Source organism: Halichoeres trimaculatus, unplaced genomic scaffold, assembly GCF_033239565.1.
Source record: "Halichoeres trimaculatus isolate MK-OKI-2021-1 unplaced genomic scaffold, fHalTri1.1 fHalTri1_scaffold_19, whole genome shotgun sequence".
Taxonomy (NCBI): Eukaryota; Metazoa; Chordata; class Actinopteri; order Labriformes; family Labridae; genus Halichoeres; species Halichoeres trimaculatus.
Window position 1 is genome coordinate 16,170,921 of NW_027437197.1, and position 20,392 is coordinate 16,191,312.

Here is a 20,392-nt window from a genome sequence, read left to right on the forward strand (position 1 = left end):
CACAAAGTAATCAATGCCTCACATTGTGTGTCTCACTCCTACATTCTGAGGCGTTTCCCTGTGTATGATAAGTACATTTTTAAGCTGGAGAGGCACAGAGTTGATACAGACACATGAGAATCGACACAGGAGTCCATTCAGATCCTGATCAAATGCTCCATTCATGAGTGAAATTACCATCCGTCTGTCGGCCAAGGTGTGAATTCTTTCATCTACAGATCCTGCCTCTGAAGCTGTGATTAAATGCATAACGCCACATACGCTCCGCTCTGACTCCAGATAAGCAAAATAGGATTTCTGCTGCTCTGCTGTAGGTTAATGTGGAGACCAAATGAGGCAGCAGTGCCCTCTTGTGGCACAAAGATAATACAGATGACTTGAATGCGCGTGTTAAAGGTTGTCTCAATATGAGCACAGATATGTTGATTTCTTGCAGAAGTAGTCCTTAAATTGACTTAACCACTTTCTCCTGCATGTTTCTACAGCTCATTTAAGAAACGTCATTTTTTTGTAATCCCTGTAAAAAAAAGAGCCTCAAAACTCCACTGATTTAGTCCAGTGTATGTGAAAGTTCTGTTTTTGACACATTTGATAAGATTTTTTTTATCATCAAGTGTGTCACTAATTCACAGTCCTTACATTTATTTATTTAAAAAAAAAAGATGCTCTGGCATGCATTAATCAATTTGTCTGACACCTATTTACTTTTTCAGCGTGCAGACTCTCTGTTTTTGAAATGGGACAGATGAATTTGGCTTTTCACACCTCAAACTTGTTAGTCCTCATACAAGAGCCAAGATTCTTTCCATTTTTTGACACTTCTAGTTAAAAAAAAATCTCTTCAGACACCAAAGCCTCAGACATCTTATTGTTTATTGCTGAACAGATCACAGATCACAAATATTCGATTTATGTTGACAGGCTCAAGACTGTATCTTTGTAATTTTACTCTAACTTTTTTACTACCTGGTTGTAAATAATAAATAATTAATTAAATCCTCTGGACAAAAGAGAAAAAATATGCAAAATATGCAGCCATCATAGGCTTTTAAACCCATGAAATTAATGGTTAGCCTACATGTCTCACTTGTGTCTCTTTGCAACTCTATAAGAGCTTTTCAACCAGAAGAACAAGGAACCTTTAGTTCCAGCAAATACTTTTTGAGGAACTTATTGGTTCCTGTGGCCTTTTATTGTCTGAGTCTCCGCTTAAATAAAGACTATGCTAACTTGGCTACTGATGAATGGAGAAGCAATGAAGGAAGTTGCACTACACTAACAGACCAGTAGGGGGCAGTAAGAGCGAGAGAGAGAGAGAGAGAGAGAGAGAGAGAGAGAGAGAGAGAGAGAGAGAGAGAGAGAGGAAGGCCGTACAATACAGGTGATGCCGTAGAAGGAGACAGAGAAGCCCATATCGTTAGTGTCTTGTCTAAATTAACCTTTTCTTCTTGGCCTGCAGTACTGGGTACCCATGCACTGACAACAGCCAAATCTAGACATACACACATGATGTACCCACAAAAAGCTCAGAACCCCAACTAAAGTTCATAAACCCCATTTTAATGAAAAAACACCAAGCAAAAACACGGTGTAAGCTACCAAAAAGGAGACCCCAGATTCCAACAACAGCTTTTTGTCTCTCTCCAACAGAAATTCACTGGCCCAGCAGCAAATGGAAGTAAGACCAAACTTGCTTTTGAGAAACAGAAACAGAAGCAGAAACTTAGTCTTACCTTTTGGACGCAGAAACTTTATCCACCGCAATATCACCAAACGACGGCATCTCCCAGCATACTTAAAAAGCATAACAATTTCCAGCTTTGGGCAACCACTTTTCTTTTCTTTTTCTTCTCTATTTTTTTCCTTCACACCATTCAAGAGGTTTGATTGTTTGCTTCCTCTTGGATCGCGATTGGTGCGATTGGCAGAAAGGCGGTCCCTCAAAATCGATTCTATTGGTTCCGTCAATCATCCGAATCGACCGTTGGGAGCGGAGCTTCCGCCCAGTGTGACACAAGTAGCTAAACGACAAGCGAGGAGAGCTCACAGAGAGAAATATGTGTCTGTTGTTAACATGGTGAAGTGGAAACACCTCTTCTGCTATCAAACTCGTCCAAGAGAGGATAAAGGTAGCTCAATTGAGAGTTCCTACTTTTAACACCCATTGTTGTTCTTTATAATTATGAGGGTCCTCGCCCTCATAAGGGTGATGACCGTTAAAAATTATAAATTATAATCAAAATTATTAAAAAATAATTCTTATTATTGTTTTTGTTATTGTCATTGATGATTAATTAATTTACTTATCACCTGATAACTTAATTAAATTAACAAGTTACTTATTTAATTTTGCTGTAAAAGTTGAAGTCAAATCCCTTTGTGTGGATTTTTATAAATAAGGTGATAGATGGGATTTTCATTTATTTATTTATTTATTTTTTATTTTTATCCATTCATTCATTCATTTATTTGATAACTATTTTTAGACTCAAAATTATGTTTAAATTGTTTAAATTGTTTTCCCAAAGCCTCTGTAATTTTACTCTGCTTTTAAACACCTCACAGTTGATATACAGATCTTGTTCCCTGGTTTGCTTGAGTCTTTTAGCTTCTGTTGCATATTTTAAAATGGGATGTTTATTAAAAAGTGAAGTATCTCTTTTAATGCAAGGGTAGAAACACTTTTATGCTGTGTTCAATCTGAATTCACTCAGATACAGTAGCTCTGATAGTGATGCTTGGACCTACACTTCTGGTGACATCTCACAGGTGCTACCTTTATTGTGATACCAAAATAATTCACTCATAGCTTGTAATTTCAGAGACATACCCTATTTATTCTGAGCATGTCATTTTTGAGCAGGAGCCTCAAAAAGGAGCCTCGGAAAGAAAAGGTTGAAGAAACAGGAAATAAGAGTCTTTGGAACACGCCAATGACAAACAAATGTGCTTTGATTAAGTTACTAGGAGTGGGGGGGTTAAATTACATTGCATAAATCAAAGCATGAAGCTGAGTACTACAGACAAGGTATAAATATCAATCATCATCAGCCTTAGCAATAACAGTGATAGCAGAAATAGCTCACTTCATTACTGTACATACAGAATATAAAAATAATCATGCAACCATAAAACTCCTTACTGGACACTTTTTTTTACCAAACACTCAAACTAAAGTGAAAGGCCCCTTACAACGAGAAGAAAACCGTTTGATTCCTGCATTAAAGTTCCCAAAACAGTCAGCAGATTGAACCACAGAGCAACCAAACAAATCCTCAGAGCTCTGCTTGCACATGGCAAACATAACAGGGAAAATATCAACAAAAATCTTCTTCCACTGTTCCTCCAACTCAGGTAAAGTTAGTGGCAGTGAATCTGAACGGTTCGGCCAATGAGGAGGAAAAGAAGGCCGGACAAAAGGCAAAAGAAGATGCCAAGGGGCGCAAACATGAAGGAGAGTCCATAGTGGAGGGACAGCTGGAAGTCTGGACACACCGTGGAGCGCTGATGGTCCACGTACAGATCCACGACATCCAACACCTGCAGCCACAGGACGTACATCACCACCACACAGAGCAGGAACAGAGCTGAGGTGGAGAGAGGGAGAGACAAGACAGTGGTGAGTCAAAGTTTTTACAGAAGTAACAAACTTACAGTCTTTACTCTTCACCTCAGGATTTAAGAAGAGTCTTACCTGATGTCAGGAAGAGGCCTCCTCCTGCTTTGTACAGACGGTGACTTGCAAATGGAGCAGCACAGATAATAAAGAACCCACCCAGAATCACAGACGCCACACCGATCAGCATGAAGATGCTCCAGAAACCTCTGTAGACTGAAACACACAAAGATTAGTCCAGTGGAAACAGATAAACTGACTGGAAAAAACCCACATTCATTAAATGAAACATGGACACTTACTTATAGCAGAGTCATACTCTGTTGCATTGTGGGTCTGATGAGACACAGGGAAGGGGAAGAGGTAGGCGTGCATGCACACTTTGGAGTGTGGCTGGTTTGCTGCAGACATAAAGAAAAACACAACAGTGTGAAAATGAGACAAAGAACAATATGATGTCTTCATAAGAGCTAGGGCTGGTTTGTACAGATATTAACACAAACTTTGAGAATTGTCACCAGTTTTTGAAAATATTTTCTTTCCTCTCTTCTCCTCCAGCATGTGAAATTCAACAGATCCTCACAAGGTCCTTTTTAGTGCTGGAGGCTGTTTCTGACAATGAGCTACCATTCAGAGTCTCCTTCAGAAAATAGATGACACACAATCACCTGACAGACGACCAGAATAACATCACATGGCTCAGCCTCTGAGCAGTCACGTAATGGGTTTCTACTGGTTTGATGAGTTACATTGACAGAAATAAAAAATAAGTTATATATATGTTACATCAAAAGACTGTTAACTTTTACTAAATGTAATTAAAATGTGTTTGGAGATGATTTGATGAAGCGGCTGTTTTCATGCTTTCCAAAAAAAATCCATAACCTACTTTGGCGGTCTCATTACCGGTTCAACCCCGTGCTTGAGATAAAAGGAAGGATTTCAATATATTAAGCACTCAAAAAAAATCTGAAGGAAGTAAAATTTGCACAAAAGTTGCACAAGATGTCATTATTTTCAACAGAAAGTTTGAAGGATGCAAATGTTGAACTGAAAGATGATAAACAATAATGTGTTTGACTCACTGAACCAGAGCTTCCACAGCAGGTCATCATCATCCTCGCTGCCTCCAAACGAGCACTTCCAGAAGAATCCCTCATGGTACAACATGACATCACTGGCTTCACTTCCTGCATCCTGCACCACCACATCTCCACGCTGACAGACAAAAACATCAGAGATTCAGGATTTCTAAGTCTGGATGAACTCTGTGGATGAATGACAGCTTGGGAGTCGTCTGTGGATCATGGAAGGCAGGTGCACTGTGTGTGTGTGTGTGTGTGTGTGTGTGTGTGTGTGTGTGTGTGTGTGTGTGTGTGTGTGTGTGTGTGTGTGTGTTGTGACGGTGACACAGAACAGCTGCAAATCCGGGTCAAGGGTTGAGCTGAGCCAGCACCTCCAACCCGACAGGTTTGATTCGGGGCTGCGTGAACATGCAGTTTAAGGGTGCTCTCAACCAGGAAACATTTCTCTTTGGTGCTGAATATTTTTGCAAAAGAAGAAACCATCCTAGAAATAAACTGTTGTTTAAGATGCATTACTGTATGAGCTACTACTTTAGTTTTATTGTGGTGATATCATGTGATGATTCCAGTATCAGTGCCCACTATGAGGAGCTAAGTATGTTCAAGTCGGTGATATTTAATATAGCAACATACCACGGCTGGTATTTGTATTTCTATCATCAGATCACGTGGCGCAAGCTATGTCTCAACTACTGCATAGCAGCGCACAAACAGATACACACGCTGCATTAAACAGGGTCTGATTACATGAAGGTGGCCTGCAGCAGGGACGCTTCTCCACCCTGCAGTTCATCCACTGAAAGAAATATCTTTACAAAATAATTTTAGAATTTTAAACTTTGTCTCGATTTAAACGTAAACATTTCAAGTGTTTTATATTCAACATTTAGGATCTCATTGAGGCTAAAATGCCGTACACACACAAAACAATTATTTATCATCTGGCCTGACAACCAGAACTTGAACTAACTCAACCATAATTAAACCTCAAATAAAACATCAAAATGACAGAATACAATCAAACAGGAAACAGTAAAACGCAGAGCAACACAATACAACATAAAACACTATAAACAACATTAGACATAATACGATATGAGACAATACCCTACAATAGGTGAAAAATTGAAAGATTTGAAAAGTTCCTGTCCACACCCACCTCTATGGTCACACCACCGGGGCCCACAGTTCCCTCAGATTTGGGGTTGCAGGTCTCTGAGGCCAGAAGCCAATAATCCGTTCCAAAAGAGAGCAGAATGAAGACAGCAGCCAAAGCCCCAAAGAGCCCTGCAAAAAACAACGCCACACTAAGCTTCATGGTCCAGGATTCACCAGCCACTTAGACACTGGATGCCAACACAGGATTCGTTTCCTCCAATTACTGCGAGAGCATGTGACAGAAAAAGGCAGAAACAATCACTCCTTTAGCATTTTAGTAAATCCACAGAGTAAGTTGTGTCCCAGTTTATTCTGAGTTTCTTTATCTTGACTCTTTTCTTGTCTCTCTGTCTGTGTTATGGGAGGACAAGGTTGAACACATGACTCCTCTGGACCCTACTGGGGTCTTCATTCTGTCAGCCTGGCCCTCCCTCCCCTTCTCCCAAACCCCCCAGGCTATTTTGGGGGTCTGATTGAAGGCGTTTGCTTCTCTCCACTGTGGGTCTGAGAGTGTGGAGCAGTTGGATGGTGTGAAGGGAGGGGATCAGAAATAACCTGTGGCAACTGGACACCCAGCGTCTGCACGGGAATGTCAGGGCAGGGTGGGACCGAAAGGACGGGAGGGGGGAGAAGAAGTATCTTCTGCCTCACTAACAGCACGCATGTAAACAGAGCAGGTTTGTTCGCTGTAAATGAGGTCTGTTAGACTAAACTGTAAATGCACCCTGGCTCGATGGAAATCTATTTGGTAGAATTATCAAATGAAGCTTTACAAATGATTAAATTTGATTTGATACAGAGTACAGAAACTACATTTAACTTTTAAAAGTAGTTTAACATTCCAAAATCATGGGGCCAATTCACCACAAATGCAAGAAAATGTATTTGCGGCCATAAACAGAAGTTTTGTTATTCAGTTTTATAACCATGAATGTTTCAGTAACATTAAACCAAAGTGAACTGGTTTAAACTTGGAAACTTTGTATCATAAGTCTGTTTGTGTTGCTGCTGTATTAGCATCTGAGGGGCATATTAAACTGTGAGCCTACAAGTAGATTTCAGCCAATTTACCCACAGACAGAAGCATTATTTTGTTGTCATTTTGTCATTCATATGTCTCACCAAGGGTTACCTGAGCACTGTTGTCACTTTCTGTGTTATATTTTGTTTTGTATTTTGACGTGGCTGCGGCTCAAGGAAGTCAGTTGTCTCTGCATCCAGAAGTCAAGAGTTCAGTCCCAGGTCCCGCTGACCACGTGCCAAAGTTAGCTTGAGCAAGATACTTAACCCCAAACTGCCCTCCGGTGCTGTGCCATTTGTGTGTCAATGTGATTACTTAATACTCATAGAACTGCACATGGTAGTCAGTGCCATTAGTGTGTAAATGTGACTTGCACTATAAAAGTCCATACTGTTTGACCACTTCCATTTTTGAATATTCATTAGTTTTCTTGTAATTATATGACGTATATTACTTTAACTAAGGGTTTGCCTTCTCTGAACAGACCAACTTTAAGTCATCATAACAAAGAGCTCACCTCCCTGGATCCTTGAAATGATCTATTTTTATCATCAATTTAAACATTTTTAGCTGCAACTCATTTTACATGTGCAACTTTTGCACATTGATTTGAAAAATTGGGGTAAGGATTGTTAAGATATAATGCAAGAAGCAGAGACACTGCAGCCTTTAAGTCACTGCGCAAGTTTGTCCTGCAGGTGGCGTCAAAGTAGCTAAAATCTTAGTTTGGCCTGAGAAGATGGGTCTTTTAAAAATGTAAAAAGTAAAGAAATTAAAGGGCCATTTATAACAGTGACAAAGCATTTTTTGGATCATGAGAAGTGAATAAACACCTATATCAACAGTATTATCATGAAGCTATGAAGAAATAAAACTATAAACTATTACTAAGCCCAGGAATAAGAAAAAAACGCTGCCTATTTTTAATACGTCACGTGAAAAAATGGTCAAATTGATACTGTAATATAATAACAATAATAATAATAATAATAATAATAATAATAATAATAATAATAATAATAATAATAATTATTATTATTATTATTATTATTATTATTATTATTATTATTATTATTATTATTATTATCATCATCATCATCATCATTATTATTAATTAATAAAATAATAAATAGATATTATTATTGTTGTTGTTGTTGTTGTTGTTGTTGTTGTTGTTGTTCTTTGTTTTATGTTACGAAGGGTCAAAAACGATAAAATAAAATTAAACAAAATAAAGGCAGCAGGGTTTTAAAAAAAAAAAAAGGAAAAGAAAAGAAAAGAAAAGAAAAAAAGAAATGAATGAACAAAATTTTAAAAAGTGAAAAAAAAGGTAACGCCAATTTGTGTGTGTGTATGGGGGGGGGGGGGGGGGTTGTTTTGTTTTGTTTTTATGATTTTTTTTCCCCCCGATTTTCCGCCCCACGCACTCTTTTGACGTCATTGGGCGATACCAACTATCAAAACAGCAGCGGGGGAGTCAGAGCAACCAACATCGAGAATCGCACCACGTTTACGCTAGCCTGCCGCATTTCGGAAAGAAATTTCGATTCAGTCACCAAAGTTTGCTTCCTTTAACCTGACACATCTATGCTGACTCTGAGTCTGAGTCTTTTAACCCACCCTCTGCTCCCCAAACCTCCACCAGGACGTCTCACAATACATAATCCGTTCGGATGATTTACAGTACAGCGGAGGGACTCTTCCGCCCAGGCTTCAGCGGTGCTGCTGTCACAGCGGGAGGATGAACAACCAAGGATGTAGCTCTTTATTTAAAAAACCAAGAGGCCGGACAAGAATTATACAATGCATCTACGTGGTGGGCTTCATGGTGAGTGGATAACTGAGGTGTGAAAGTGCTGCAATGAGCAGAATGCGAGGAGTAATATGGTGCATGCTTGCTTTCATAACTCAATGGGCTTATACAAAAATACACACTTTAACCATGGTTAAGTATTAATGTGATTTTTCATGACCTTAACTTTTCTTTGAAAACACAAGAACAGTTTTGAAGTATGCAGTAGTTACAACATGTTGCCAAATGAAGCTAACTTTTGCACCGAACCTTATATGAGGTAGTACAGGTAACAGGGATTTGAGTTTGCGCTTGTTATCCATCCTTGTTGTGAAAATGAAGTCACGTTTTATATGGTGCAGTTAAATTTTTATCAGCAGTGAAATGAAAAAGGTGTGTGAGTGACATACATAGGTTTAAAGTGCAGGTTGTTGTGACACCTACAAGTGGTTGCACTTCAACTCATCCCTGTCAGATAAATATGCTGCAAAGAGGACTGTGCTGTCAGGACTTTGGGTTTTAGCATAACAATTTAAATAGATTTAACTCTTACAATTTTTTTTCCAAAAACAACATATTTCAACCGTTAAAGTTACAATAGCTACATTATAACACAGAGCCTACTGGAAAACAGGGACGGTAAATTGTAATTCAACCGTAAGTTGAGGAACTAGTGTAATGGTGGTCTATGAAGTGCTGTGTGACTCAAATCAAGTGTTAGTCAAGAGCTGCTTTGATCTCAGGATGCAGAAAAACAGGAATAACTGCATCTGTCTACAAAAAAAGATGCAGCTACTGGTCCCTTATTTCAAAAGCCTCCTTACTGAAAGGGCACTGAAGGCATTATAGAAAAAAAAAAATTAGCCTAGTTTTCATCCACGTCTTTGTTTTCTGCAGGACTTGTTTGGGGTGAGCATGATCATCCCTCTGCTGAGCCATCATGTGAAAGCTCTCGGAGCAAGTCCCACCGTGGCTGGTATAGTAGGTAAGCTATCTACTTTGTACAAAGTAAATATTTAAGTTGCATCATGTTATGTCCCTTAGTGTCAACCTTTAGAACGCAGATGAATCAGACAAGATATCAGATTTTGAAGATCCAAACTACAGACAACATCTCCAGAAAGAAAGTCACACATAAGCTCTGAGCCTCATGTAGATATCTGATCTTAAATGTGTTGCAGGATCTACATATGGGATCTTACAGCTCTTCTCCAGCACAATAGTTGTAAGTATTGACTTCTTCTTTCTGTGTCGAACCAGCCTCTTGCTCTCGGTTAGGGCATTCCTACAATGCTTGCATTCCAAGTCATCTCTGGTATCTCGTGAAAACAATAAACTCTGGCTGTTTAAGGTTGCACATTTCATTCAGCATCTAGACATGTACACACACCAGTTTCTCCAAGCTTTCTGCATGCACACACACACACAGATCACCATTGATTCAGCCTGTGACTCCCTGGACATGTTAATGAGTCACTTTGATTTGAAGGAAAATCAAACTTTTTAAATTCAAACTTTGTCCAAATGTGAAGGAATGTCTCAAAATACACACTACTCCACCAGAAGAATCTGAGGCGAGATTCTCTGCTTTCCATGCTCTTCTCTTTATCAACCAATGCTGATGAAATTGGTTAAATTCTCAGAGGTCATGGGACAAATTAAACTGATAAAGAGTCGACTGTTGGTGCCTGCATGATCCTGAAAAACGTTTGGATACGTGAACAGCTGCGTCTCTGTGAAAATTCGAGCACGGCAAACTCAATTGGTCCTAATTTTGTTATTATATCAGTGTGTGTGTGTGTGTGTGTGTGTGTGTGTGTGTGTGTGTGTGTGTGTGTGTGTGTGTGTGTGTGTTTGCACCACAGAATGAAAAAAGGCAGAGTGATAATCTGATAAAGTCTTGAGTTAAGAGAAAACCAGGGTTTTCTGCTTCAAGGATTGTAAAAAAGATGCTTCCATTTGTTGGATTTTTAATCTTAACAAATTTTAGTTCAGTTGAATTGAAGGAATCATTGACCTTCATCTGAAAGAATAAGAATAAGAAAAGACTTTCTCTGTGTGTGATTGTCAGGGCAGCTGGAGTGACGTGGTGGGACGGAGGTACTCTTTGCTCACCTGTCTGCTGCTGAGCGCTTTCGGCTACTGCCTGCTGGGGATGTCCAGCAGCATCGCTTTGTTTGTCTTGGCGAGGATACCTGTGGGTGAGTTCAAGTCAGGCGTTCAATATTTTCTATTTCCAGTTTCTAGATGCAGAATCAAACTGAAAAAAGACAGACTACTAAACTGAAACATTTATGCAAAGCTGAAATTTGAAAGCTGATTTTAACCTGTCATTTGGATAAAGATACATTTGGCTTTTTATTCTCACAAATCAACATTTCTCTGCCTCAGGGTTGTTCAAGCACTCCTTGTCCATCTGCAGAGCTCTGCTGTCTGACCTGGTGTCTGACTCAGAGCGCCCCCTGGTGATGGGGCACTTCAACGCAGCCTCCAGTGTGGGCTTCATCCTCGGTCCTGTTGTTGGAGGCTACCTCACGGAGCATGAAGGGGGCTTTTACACCTCCTCTTTCACATGTGCAGCCATCTTTCTTATTAATGCTGGTGGGTAAAAAGAACAGATAAAAGAACAGATGAGACGAAATTTATATATCTAAAGTTGTGTGTTTGTTTTCCAGGGCTGGTGTGGATGCTGCCGTGGAGCGATGCACTTGTTCATCTTAATGACAACAACTCAAGCAAAGACTGTCACGACAGCAACTGCAGGAAGTCGGTTCAAAATGGTACTCATGCCCATAAAGAGGACTCAGCAGAGACTGAACCAGGATCCAAAGCTCCAGGGAGGTCTAGAGGTGCTCTCAGCTGGAGGGACGTGTCTTTGCTCCAGCCTGCCTGGCAGCAGCTCTCCTCCGTCTGCTCAAAGATCCACACGGTGGCCTACTCCGACATGTGGGACCTCTTCCTGGTGCGTCTCCTGATGGCTGTAGCGATCATGCTTTACTACAGTAACTTCTCTCTGGCCATGGAGGAGCGTTTCTCTCTCAGACCCAAGGTGACAGGTTATCTCATCAGCTACAGCAGCACCTTAGGGGCCTTGGCTGGATTCCTGGTGGGTCCTGTCACCAAGCTGTACGGGAACATGCCCACTCTGCTGCTTCACTCCACTGTCCTCACCACCTCGCTCATCTTCCTGTACGCTTCTGCTCCCAGCGTGTGGCAGGTGGTGCTCACCTCCACCTTCTTCGCCATCTCCACCACGATTGGACGGACTTGCGTCACAGACCTGGAGCTGCGAAGAGGAGGGGTGCACGCCAGCGGGACTCTGATCGGAGCTGGGCAGTCGGTCACAGCGGTTGGTCGGGTCCTGGCTCCTCTTCTGTCTGGTCTGGCTCAGGAGTTCAGCCCCTGTGGACCCCCTAGTCTTGGAGTGGTGTTAGGTCTTGTAGCTGTAGGCTTACTGCTCATCAGGATCCCGAAGTGGGACGTAAGGGGGATGACGAAAGCCGGCAAACTTAAAAAATCCAACTAATGAATGTAGGTATGGGATCTTCCAGAAAAAGAAGTGCTCTTATTTTGAAGGGGCAAGACTGGTGGTGGGATTTCCTGCTCAAATGCTTCTGAGGATGTGATGACATCATAGGGTCAAAATGGCTCTTCATCACCAGCATTACAGCCTTTCTCTTGGGGAGAGAAGACAAGGCCATGGTAGAATTGTGCTTCCTGAGGTCTGACGGGCTTTTAACGACGCACACTTTAACTCCTAATGTATTTCTTTAACCACTACATCGCCCTAAGTCTGAAGGTAGCTAGGTGTTCATCGGACTTTCCTGCTGTCTGAAGGTAGATCACACTGGTTTTTAGAGTAGCCAGGCTGGCTACTACTGATCAAACACATTTTACCTCGAATGGTTTTTTTTTTAATGCAGTGTCAGAAATGGATCCTAACTCCCCACTGAGGTGTCAAAGTCCAATAAACGTAAGGATTTGTTTTGACTGTGGTTTAAAGCTCTTGTGAGGATTACATCACCAACTAAAAACTCCTCACAGGGACTTTAAGTAGATTTTTAGGAGACTTTTTTAAAACTCCATGCTGAGAATAACTGCTGTTACAGAATAAATAACACGTAATGTAAAAAATCAAGCAGAAAACACAAGAATAAACCTTTTCTATTTGACTCTGTTAAGATTTTTGTGCTATATTAAGCTCTACACTGCAAAAAAATGAAATCTAATTAAATTTGTCTGTCTTATTTGTAGTAAGAGGATCCCATGAGACTTATTATGAGCCACATTCACCTGACAAGTACGGGGAAATATCTTATTTTAAGATATTAAAAGAGAAAAGTGACACCTGAGTTAAAGAGTAAAAAATCTATCAGTAGGTTGAGAAAAACTAGCGTGTTAAACTTCTTGTATTAAGACACTCTAATAAAAGAGTGACAAGCCAGTTTTTCTCGCAAGGGTTCAAAAAGTTTCATAACAGCATAGAAAATTTATTACACATTCTGGAATAACAAAAAAAACAAGGTCTGATTCGTGAGCACGATCAGAGAAACTAACAAGGCCTCAGTTCATCCTGAGAGATTTCTGCACAGCAAAAGATCCTCCTGTTGAACTGATGTGTGTGATAAAATTTTACTCACTCATGACGTACAAAAAATAACATTCACATGGAAGGAAACAAAATACCTACTCAAAACATGACAGTTTAAATTAAACTGGAGTAAAAAACCTACTGGATTTAAAGGATCTAAAAACATCTACACATAAAATGTGTGAAACTCCTTCTCCATCGTCCATTTTGGCTCATTTTGGAGGCTTTTCACCTCTACAGAGAAATGTTTGGAGCTTGAGAATCTGAATTTCAGTCTTTCGCAGTCCAGCTGCTCTAAAAAAACGTGAGTTCATCTCTTCGGGTTCCACTGCGGCCTCCTGAGCAGAGGGTTCCTCGTCGTGTTGTCTCTGGGCTCAGCAGCCCATACTGGAGGAGGCGGCGTAGGCTCCTGCTGCTCCTCTCCTGCTTCATGATGACTGTTCCTCAAGTTATCCGCCGAGTCCTGGTCTTCATTCTCCAGAGGGCGGCGAGGAGCAGGGACTTGGGAGTCACTGGAGTGGGAGTTTATCCTGGGGATGCTGCGCCCCATTCGTCCTCGCTCGTCTCCTGGGTTCTCGTCCAGGATGCTGATGGAGGGCGCCTCCTGCAGGGTGTCGAGTCTGTGCAGAGGCATCATGGCTCTGGAGGAGGAGCGGGACGGCTGGCTGAACCGGGAGCGTTTGGCGGGGTAGGCTATCTCTGACATGGTTTCCTGATCATCTGGAGGGAAAAAGTGACAAATACACCCATTGACTATGCTTCATATAATATTTTAAGGATATTTCTTCACTTCTATAACCACTTTTATTTTGAATTTCTTGTTTTATATATCTACTTTCTATTAGTTATCTAATGTTTGTCCACTGTAAGAATTAATATGCTGAAAAAGTCAAAAGCTGCCATAAAAGCAAACACTTAAACCTTTTGTTTTGGATCGTTTTCTAACTTTGAATTTTAAAAAGTTGAAAATTAAAAAAAATTTAACTAAAAGAATAATAATTAAGAAGCTTACCTGTAAAGCTCATCCTCCCAGGAGGAAACCTTGAGTCCAGACTTTTCCCCGCAGGAAGGGAAAAGTATTTTTGGGATTTGGGAACCGCCTTTGTGAGAAAAAAGTTAAAAACAAAACAGGAGAATAAGTTTGGAGGAAATATTGAGACCAAAAATAGAGAATGATGAACACATGACAACTTTTTTCTTCTTACTGAAGTCTGAAAACTTCCAGGTCGGAGGCTGCGACGGATGCTGGCGTGGCGTCGGATCAGGATCTCTTTCGTGTGTGTGTCATTGGGAAGTTTGTTCTTATTTGTGTACGCCATCGTCTGGTTAGAAAACACAAAGACGTTGAACAGTCAGGGATCAGGTTTCCCCATTTTTCGGACATAAAGTCTGTCTGCAAGCCGTCATAATGCCCTGCCCCCCAACACCCCCTGACTGTGCAGACAACAAAAGGCAGAGACAATTAAACAGTTCAGATTCTGCGAGAGGGGGAAGCATTCTTTAAAGCTCAGATTACTCAAAGTAAACCAGCCACACCTGTTTGAGCAGCAAGGGTCAGCGTCTCCGTTGAGACACGTGAGCTGTGACAGTGAACACATCACCGTCGACATGCTGGGAGTTCTTTCTGTCCTGCTGCTTTGAGCTCAGGCTGACTGAGACACTTTTAAAGAGAGTGGCTCTCTATGTTTGTCCACACATCAAAGTGACTCTGGCCATTTGAATGCTGATGTCATTTCACTAATGGAAAAATACTGCCAGCCTCAGCCTGTGGGTATGCAAAACAGCGCTTAGAGTCCCAGAGGCTGGAGTAACATCAGTGTGTGTGAGGAGAGCGGTGTAGAAACTCCATGTTTTACTTTAACCAGGCACAAAACAAACAGATCCCATCACTCAGAGTTGAAGGAGAAGATGTGCAAAATGGAGGAGTGTTCAAACTGCAGTTCCTCAGGTGTCCACCAGAGGCTAGCTGCAGTAGCACCAGAAACCACACACACACAACTCTTAAAAGTAGTTACTATAATGCTACAGTTCTCCTGTAGTATTACTGAGTCTCTTACCCGCTGTCTGATCTTGTACATGTTTTTAGACAGGATGTCATGCATGTTCCTCAGATCCGCAGCCATGAACTTCTTCTTTGGTCTAGCAGAATTTTTCTTCTCCTCGCTGTGAGACAAATTCAAAACAGACAATAAGACACAAGAAGTCCAACTTTGTAGTAGTTAAAAAAAAAAAAAACTTTGGTGGTTAGAAATAGAGGATACACACTATAGAGAGACGATGGACGGAGCAGCACTGATGTCTCCAGACACCGTGTCCAGGATCTCCATGGCGTTCTGCAGCTCCAGCTTCTTGTACAGAGCCACGATGCTGGACTCGGCTCTGCTGTCCCGGATCAGGATCCTTCGCAGGATTCGATTGTTGAACTTCATGAATCTGAAATAAGGACAACAATTAATTAACGAAGCTTTATCAGAAAACACAGCAACATGTTTGTGCAGGTGGGCTGATTCTCTCTCTTCACTCTTTAACTTCTGATTTTATTCACTTTTGTCATTCATTACAGGATCAAAGTTCTTCTATTAGCGGGCACTTTCTTTCTCTGCTGATATTTCTCTTCAATATGGTGTATTTCAGCAGCAGCTTCAGCATCACATGCTCTTTTTATTCAGCAGCTTGTTTGGACTTGTAAAATTTCAGATTAAAATCTACATTGTGAGACTTGAGGAACCCGTCTAACGAGGTCAAGAACAACAGTTTATGTTTGGTTGCCTGAATCCAGTCTGAGGATAAAGGAAAGAAATGAGGAATATAAGGAACAGGTAAAAGAGCTTCCAACTTTCCTGCAGCAACAAACAATAGCATCAAGAAACAAAACCCCATAGAAGGAAACAGAAAGCAGGTCAACTAAAACTTCATCCCAGCTACAGATTATCTTTGTTAAAACTTCAGGATATGAGTGTGTTGTGTTTTAGGGCTGGATAAATGTTTTTAATCGTACTTGTCTTTCCAGTAGAAATGGCTCCACTGTCCACACAGGTCCTCGATCCCAGCAATGGTGTGCTCCATGAGCTGAAAGCAAACCCACACCTGTTAGTCCTGTGTGCTGTGAAAACAAGCAACAACAATAACAACCAAAGAGCCAGAGAGCGGCTCACCCTGCAGTGAATCTCTGCATTGATGGTGCCCAGATTTCGGTTTGTTTTGCGGACGTTGATGAACTCGATCAGAGGTCGGATGCTGATGCCCTGAGGAGGAGAAAAAGAGTTACCACAGGTAGAACAGACAGTAACCAACTTCAACTGCTCTGACTGCAGATTAATCGTGTTTCATGAGTTAATGTTTTGACAATCTCTTACCTGGAGAAAGACAGTGAAGAGGATGATAGCAATGGTGGCAGTGATGAAGAGCTGCTTGCGTCCGATGTTGTCAGGAAGAGTGAAGGCCAAGGCAAAGGAGATTGCACCTCGCAGGCCACCATAAGCCAGACCAAATTGATCTTTCATGTTAAAGGGGATGGTGCGGAAGGGGTTAATGATCTGCGTCAGCACCAGGACACCTGAGAGGAAGAAGTGAAATAACATAATGCCTTTGTTTTTTTTGCAGAGGCAGTTAAGGTTTAAACTTTGACGATGAGGATGACAATTTTAGACTATGGTAAGGGCATGTGTGTAACTTCACTCTCTGCTTACCCAGACCTCTCCACACGAAAGCAAACAGCAGCGTGAACAGGATGTAGCCCCAGTTCCACTCATGCTCTGTTGTGATGGTGACAACCCCGAGGAAGAAGAAGATGAGGGTCTCGGAGATGGAGCCCAGCATCTTGACGACGTGGCGGATGGTCGTGCAGGAACGCTGGGAGACGTTTTCCTCCACGTAGTACTTCATGGTGAGAGCACAGGTCACAATGCTGCAGAGAAAACACACCTGTTCGTGAATTATGCTCTTGCATCTTCATTAAGAGATCTGAACTCAGATAATTGGTCTAATCTACTCACGCCATGATGGATGAGATGGCGAACAGCTCAGCCACCAGATACGCCAGATAGCTGTACATGAATATGAAGAGCGGCTCGATTTCCCGCACCTTGGAGGTGAACCTGGTGGTGAAAGCAGCCACAAAACCAAACAGGATGCCAAAGCCCATCCCGCCGAGCCCGACCACGAAGAACCTGGCCACCCCGAGGAAAACATCCACGGGCTCCACCACGGGCATCTCTGCCACAAAGTTGAACATGTTGTACAACACCTGCAGAAACACACACATAATACACAGGTGAGAGCATGATAGAGGAGGGTCTCTTTGCATGTGTCCGGTTAGAGGTCATGTTTGGGGTCAGGGGCTGCAGCCTCTGTGGACACGAGCAGAGATAAAAGTGATTGATTGAAATGTTTGCTGACTGATAATCTCATTTCACAGACGACACTAATGATGGTCTGCTTTTTGGGAATGACATCTCAAAACACAAACTAAACACATTTCCTACACCGGGGAAACATCAGGGATGTTTAGACTTTAAGCAAATATCACATCTTGGGTGCTCTCTGTATCTCTGTCTGCACGGAGCACACCTGGGATTCCCCGGTCTTCTGGGTAAATGTTTGTCTTCACTTTCTGAGTCAGCTCGGCTTCTGTGTAGCAAACAAAGGGGTCAGCTCCACACTAAAGCTCAGAGCTGCTTTATAGAGGAGGATGGGTGTGTTTGGGAGGGGAGAATAGGAGCTCTGGTTTATTTCAGATGAGTTTCAGGTGATGTGTTTTTGTTTTCCGTGTGTGTGAACTCCTCCCGCTGTACAACCAAATGAAACTGTGACCTCAGAAACAGGTTTTGCAGCATCAGAGCAAACAAAGCTGCACAGTTTAGATCCGTTTTAACAACATTCCCTCACTTCTTCTTCTTTTTTCCTGGGCGGGTTATCGTTTCAAAGATCTCACCAGAGATCAACTATTTCCCTGTGACACTTTACATCCTCATGTACGCACTTTAACCCACAAAGAAAAATATGTACGGTATCTGATGAAACCTGAGCTGAGCCATCAGAGACAGGAGAAAAGAATCAGTGGCTCATATTAAGGCAGCCCAGAAATTAACTGCTTTGGTCTTTTTAGGTGATGTGGAAAAGTTTCATCCTGCAGTCAATGAACTGATCTGATGTGGGATCTTATTGGTGGTTTTCCGGGTTGTAAAAAGAGGCATTAATGTTAGCTAATTAAGCTAAAAACACAAAGGAGCTTTAACATTCTGATGGCAGATTTTTTTGAGTACAGATCCTGAAACTTTCTTGGAAAAACATGCATGTTTGTGCATCTGATTTGGAAAGCAAAATCAGATCCACAAACATGGTGCATGGATCTCACTCCTAAGTTTACTTTGGATGCTGCAAGATGACAATTTGCACCATTAACAGTTGCATCATTTTCCCAATCAACATTTGTTTTCCATCTGCACATGCACACAGCTTTTCCAGGCAGTTTACTGTCATCAAAATATCCCACACAATGCTTTCAACAATGCCACAGAACAGTGAAGTTGCACCATGTTGTCAAAACAAGCAGCAGCCTGGAGGTATCCAAAGCAGGTGACGTGTTGCTGCAGGTTTTAGTTCAGAGTAAAGGCCACTCTGCACAGAGTTAACCCCAAAATCTTCCTCTGAACTGCTAAAACTATTCACACTTTGTTTCTGCATCATCCTACTCACCACAGTGACAGCATCATTGAAGAGACATTCCCCAAACACCACGATGTAGAGCTGCTCGTTCACAGAGACATCCTCAAACACGCTCAGCACGGCCACAGGGTCCACAGCTGAGATGATGGTGGCAAACAGCAGGTTCTCCTGGAGGTTGATGTCCTGAACGCCAAATGCTTCAATCTGACAGATGGCAAACAGAGACATGCCAATGCCAATGCTGTTCCAGAGAGTCCCCACCACTGCAAACCAAAGCACCTGCAGGGAAAACAGACGGAAAATGTTGAGCTTTCTGCAGGGGGGAAACAAGTTGAACCTGTTTGAGAGGAAGTTTTGAAACTAACCGTGCCGATGTTCTCAAAGAAAGGCTGGGTGGGCATGAAATAGCCTGAATCCAGGACAATTGGAGGGAGCATGTAGAGGAAGAAGACATGGCTTGAGAGCACTGCAGGCGGTTCCTCATGGACGGAGTGCATGATGCCTCCAACTATCAGACCAATGGTGATGAGAAGGCACGACTCAGGCACCCAGATGGTGATCTTATGATACACATGGAAACCTGCAACAGGAAGATTTCACTTCAGAAGAAAAGAAACACTCTCTCACCTGCATCCTCTGTGACAGATCCCATATCAGCACAGTTTCAACATCTGTTTGTTACTCACCGATCTTTGCAAAAGAAGCCAGCAGAATCCAGAGGGTGATCTCAAAAGGTATCTGGATCCTCGGGTAATCCATGGTAAACACAGGTAGGTTGTCTTTACCTGTTTCTGGAAAGGCTTGAGGAACATCAGGCTTAATGGCAGGCACAATGGTGACTCCACTGGTTGCTGGTTTGGGTGGAATTTCTCCTCCAGAGCCATAAAAGAGGCCAAGAAATGTACAAAGGAGGAGGACTCCTGTAAGTCTGGTATTCCTTAAATTCATTGTGCACAAAAGCCGAACACTCTACCAGAGAAATCAAAATAGAGGGAAGTAGTAATCCAACTTCACAGATCAAAAGAAAAAAAAAGAAAAACTCAATATGGATGAGAAATAGACGAGCCTCTTCCTTAATTCTCTCGTGTGTTTTTATTCCATCTTCACAGTTTTTTTCCGGCAGCAGCTTCTTGATGTTTTCCCCTGGTTGAAAAGTTATGTGATCCGGATGAGTCTCCTTCGAAAGTGAAGGACTACACACCTGTGCTTCACCTCCGGCGCGTCCATGAGTTCCGATACAGACAGGGCGCGGTCACGAGCGCTGCTCTGATTGGCTGTTACCTGCAAACACATCTTAAGGGTGGGACGTAAAAGTGTCCCTATGGGACATTCAGGGCCCACTTTGTGGTTTCGATGACGCCAGTTTTCACCCATTTTTCTTTGGAGGCGTTATGGATAACCCGTTTTGGTACCTAAAGAGTGAAAAAACGCCAAACAAAGCATGAAAAAAAATTAAAATGTG

The 20,392-nt window shown here is 41.9% G+C and overlaps 4 protein-coding genes across 4 annotated transcripts in view; 1 reads left to right on the plus strand and 3 right to left on the minus strand.

The window, feature by feature from the left end:
- Positions 1 to 1,910, minus strand: part of gpr45 (G protein-coupled receptor 45) — a 44,129-nt gene extending 42,219 nt beyond the window's left edge. Inside the window, exon 1 of the mRNA XM_074694951.1 lies at positions 1,734 to 1,910. The gene's annotated coding sequence lies outside the window, so the exon portion shown is untranslated. The remainder of the gene's footprint in view (positions 1 to 1,733) is intronic.
- Positions 1,911 to 3,358: 1,448 nt separating this feature from the next.
- On the minus strand, positions 3,359 to 6,019 carry tmem182a (transmembrane protein 182a). Its single transcript, XM_074695392.1, has 5 exons — positions 5,861 to 6,019; positions 4,702 to 4,834; positions 3,919 to 4,017; positions 3,695 to 3,832; positions 3,359 to 3,587 (listed from the first exon to the last, which is right to left on the minus strand). The coding sequence occupies exons 1-5, from the start codon at positions 6,017 to 6,019 to the stop codon at positions 3,361 to 3,363; spliced, it is 756 nt and encodes a 251-aa protein (XP_074551493.1). The 3' UTR covers positions 3,359 to 3,360.
- Positions 6,020 to 8,321: 2,302 nt separating this feature from the next.
- On the plus strand, positions 8,322 to 13,483 carry mfsd9 (major facilitator superfamily domain containing 9). The gene is made up of 6 exons (XM_074695062.1): positions 8,322 to 8,708; positions 9,570 to 9,657; positions 9,854 to 9,897; positions 10,744 to 10,873; positions 11,064 to 11,273; positions 11,348 to 13,483. Exons 1-6 carry the CDS (start codon positions 8,622 to 8,624, stop codon positions 12,196 to 12,198), a joined length of 1,410 nt encoding a protein of 469 aa, XP_074551163.1. The 5' UTR covers positions 8,322 to 8,621; the 3' UTR covers positions 12,199 to 13,483.
- Positions 13,479 to 20,160, minus strand: slc9a2 (solute carrier family 9 member 2). Its single transcript, XM_074695061.1, has 13 exons — positions 19,617 to 20,160; positions 19,296 to 19,510; positions 18,961 to 19,209; positions 17,259 to 17,509; positions 16,953 to 17,170; positions 16,620 to 16,819; positions 16,419 to 16,508; positions 16,262 to 16,332; positions 15,529 to 15,696; positions 15,321 to 15,426; positions 14,469 to 14,585; positions 14,276 to 14,363; positions 13,479 to 13,983 (listed from the first exon to the last, which is right to left on the minus strand). The coding sequence occupies exons 1-13, from the start codon at positions 19,876 to 19,878 to the stop codon at positions 13,574 to 13,576; spliced, it is 2,445 nt and encodes an 814-aa protein (XP_074551162.1). The 5' UTR covers positions 19,879 to 20,160; the 3' UTR covers positions 13,479 to 13,573.
- Between the last annotated feature and the right edge of the window lie 232 nt (positions 20,161 to 20,392).

Coding starts and splice junctions, on each gene's coding strand:
- slc9a2 (XM_074695061.1), bottom strand. CDS start 19,878: ATGAATTTAAGGAATACCAGACTTACAGGAGTCCTCCTCCTTTGTACA. Junction 17,171..17,258: donor GCCATCTCATCCATCATGGC/GTGAGTAGATTA, acceptor TTTTCTCTGCAG/CATTGTGACCTGTGCTCTCA. Junction 16,820..16,952: donor TTTCGTGTGGAGAGGTCTGG/GTAAGCAGAGAG, acceptor TCTTCCTCTCAG/GTGTCCTGGTGCTGACGCAG.
- mfsd9 (XM_074695062.1), top strand. CDS start 8,622: ATGAACAACCAAGGATGTAGCTCTTTATTTAAAAAACCAAGAGGCCGG. Junction 9,658..9,853: donor CACCGTGGCTGGTATAGTAG/GTAAGCTATCTA, acceptor AATGTGTTGCAG/GATCTACATATGGGATCTTA. Junction 10,874..11,063: donor CTTGGCGAGGATACCTGTGG/GTGAGTTCAAGT, acceptor TCTCTGCCTCAG/GGTTGTTCAAGCACTCCTTG.
- tmem182a (XM_074695392.1), bottom strand. CDS start 6,019: ATGAAGCTTAGTGTGGCGTTGTTTTTTGCAGGGCTCTTTGGGGCTTTG. Junction 4,835..5,860: donor CCGGTGGTGTGACCATAGAG/GTGGGTGTGGAC, acceptor TTTGTCTGTCAG/CGTGGAGATGTGGTGGTGCA. Junction 4,018..4,701: donor GCTGTGGAAGCTCTGGTTCA/GTGAGTCAAACA, acceptor TTATGTCTGCAG/CAAACCAGCCACACTCCAAA.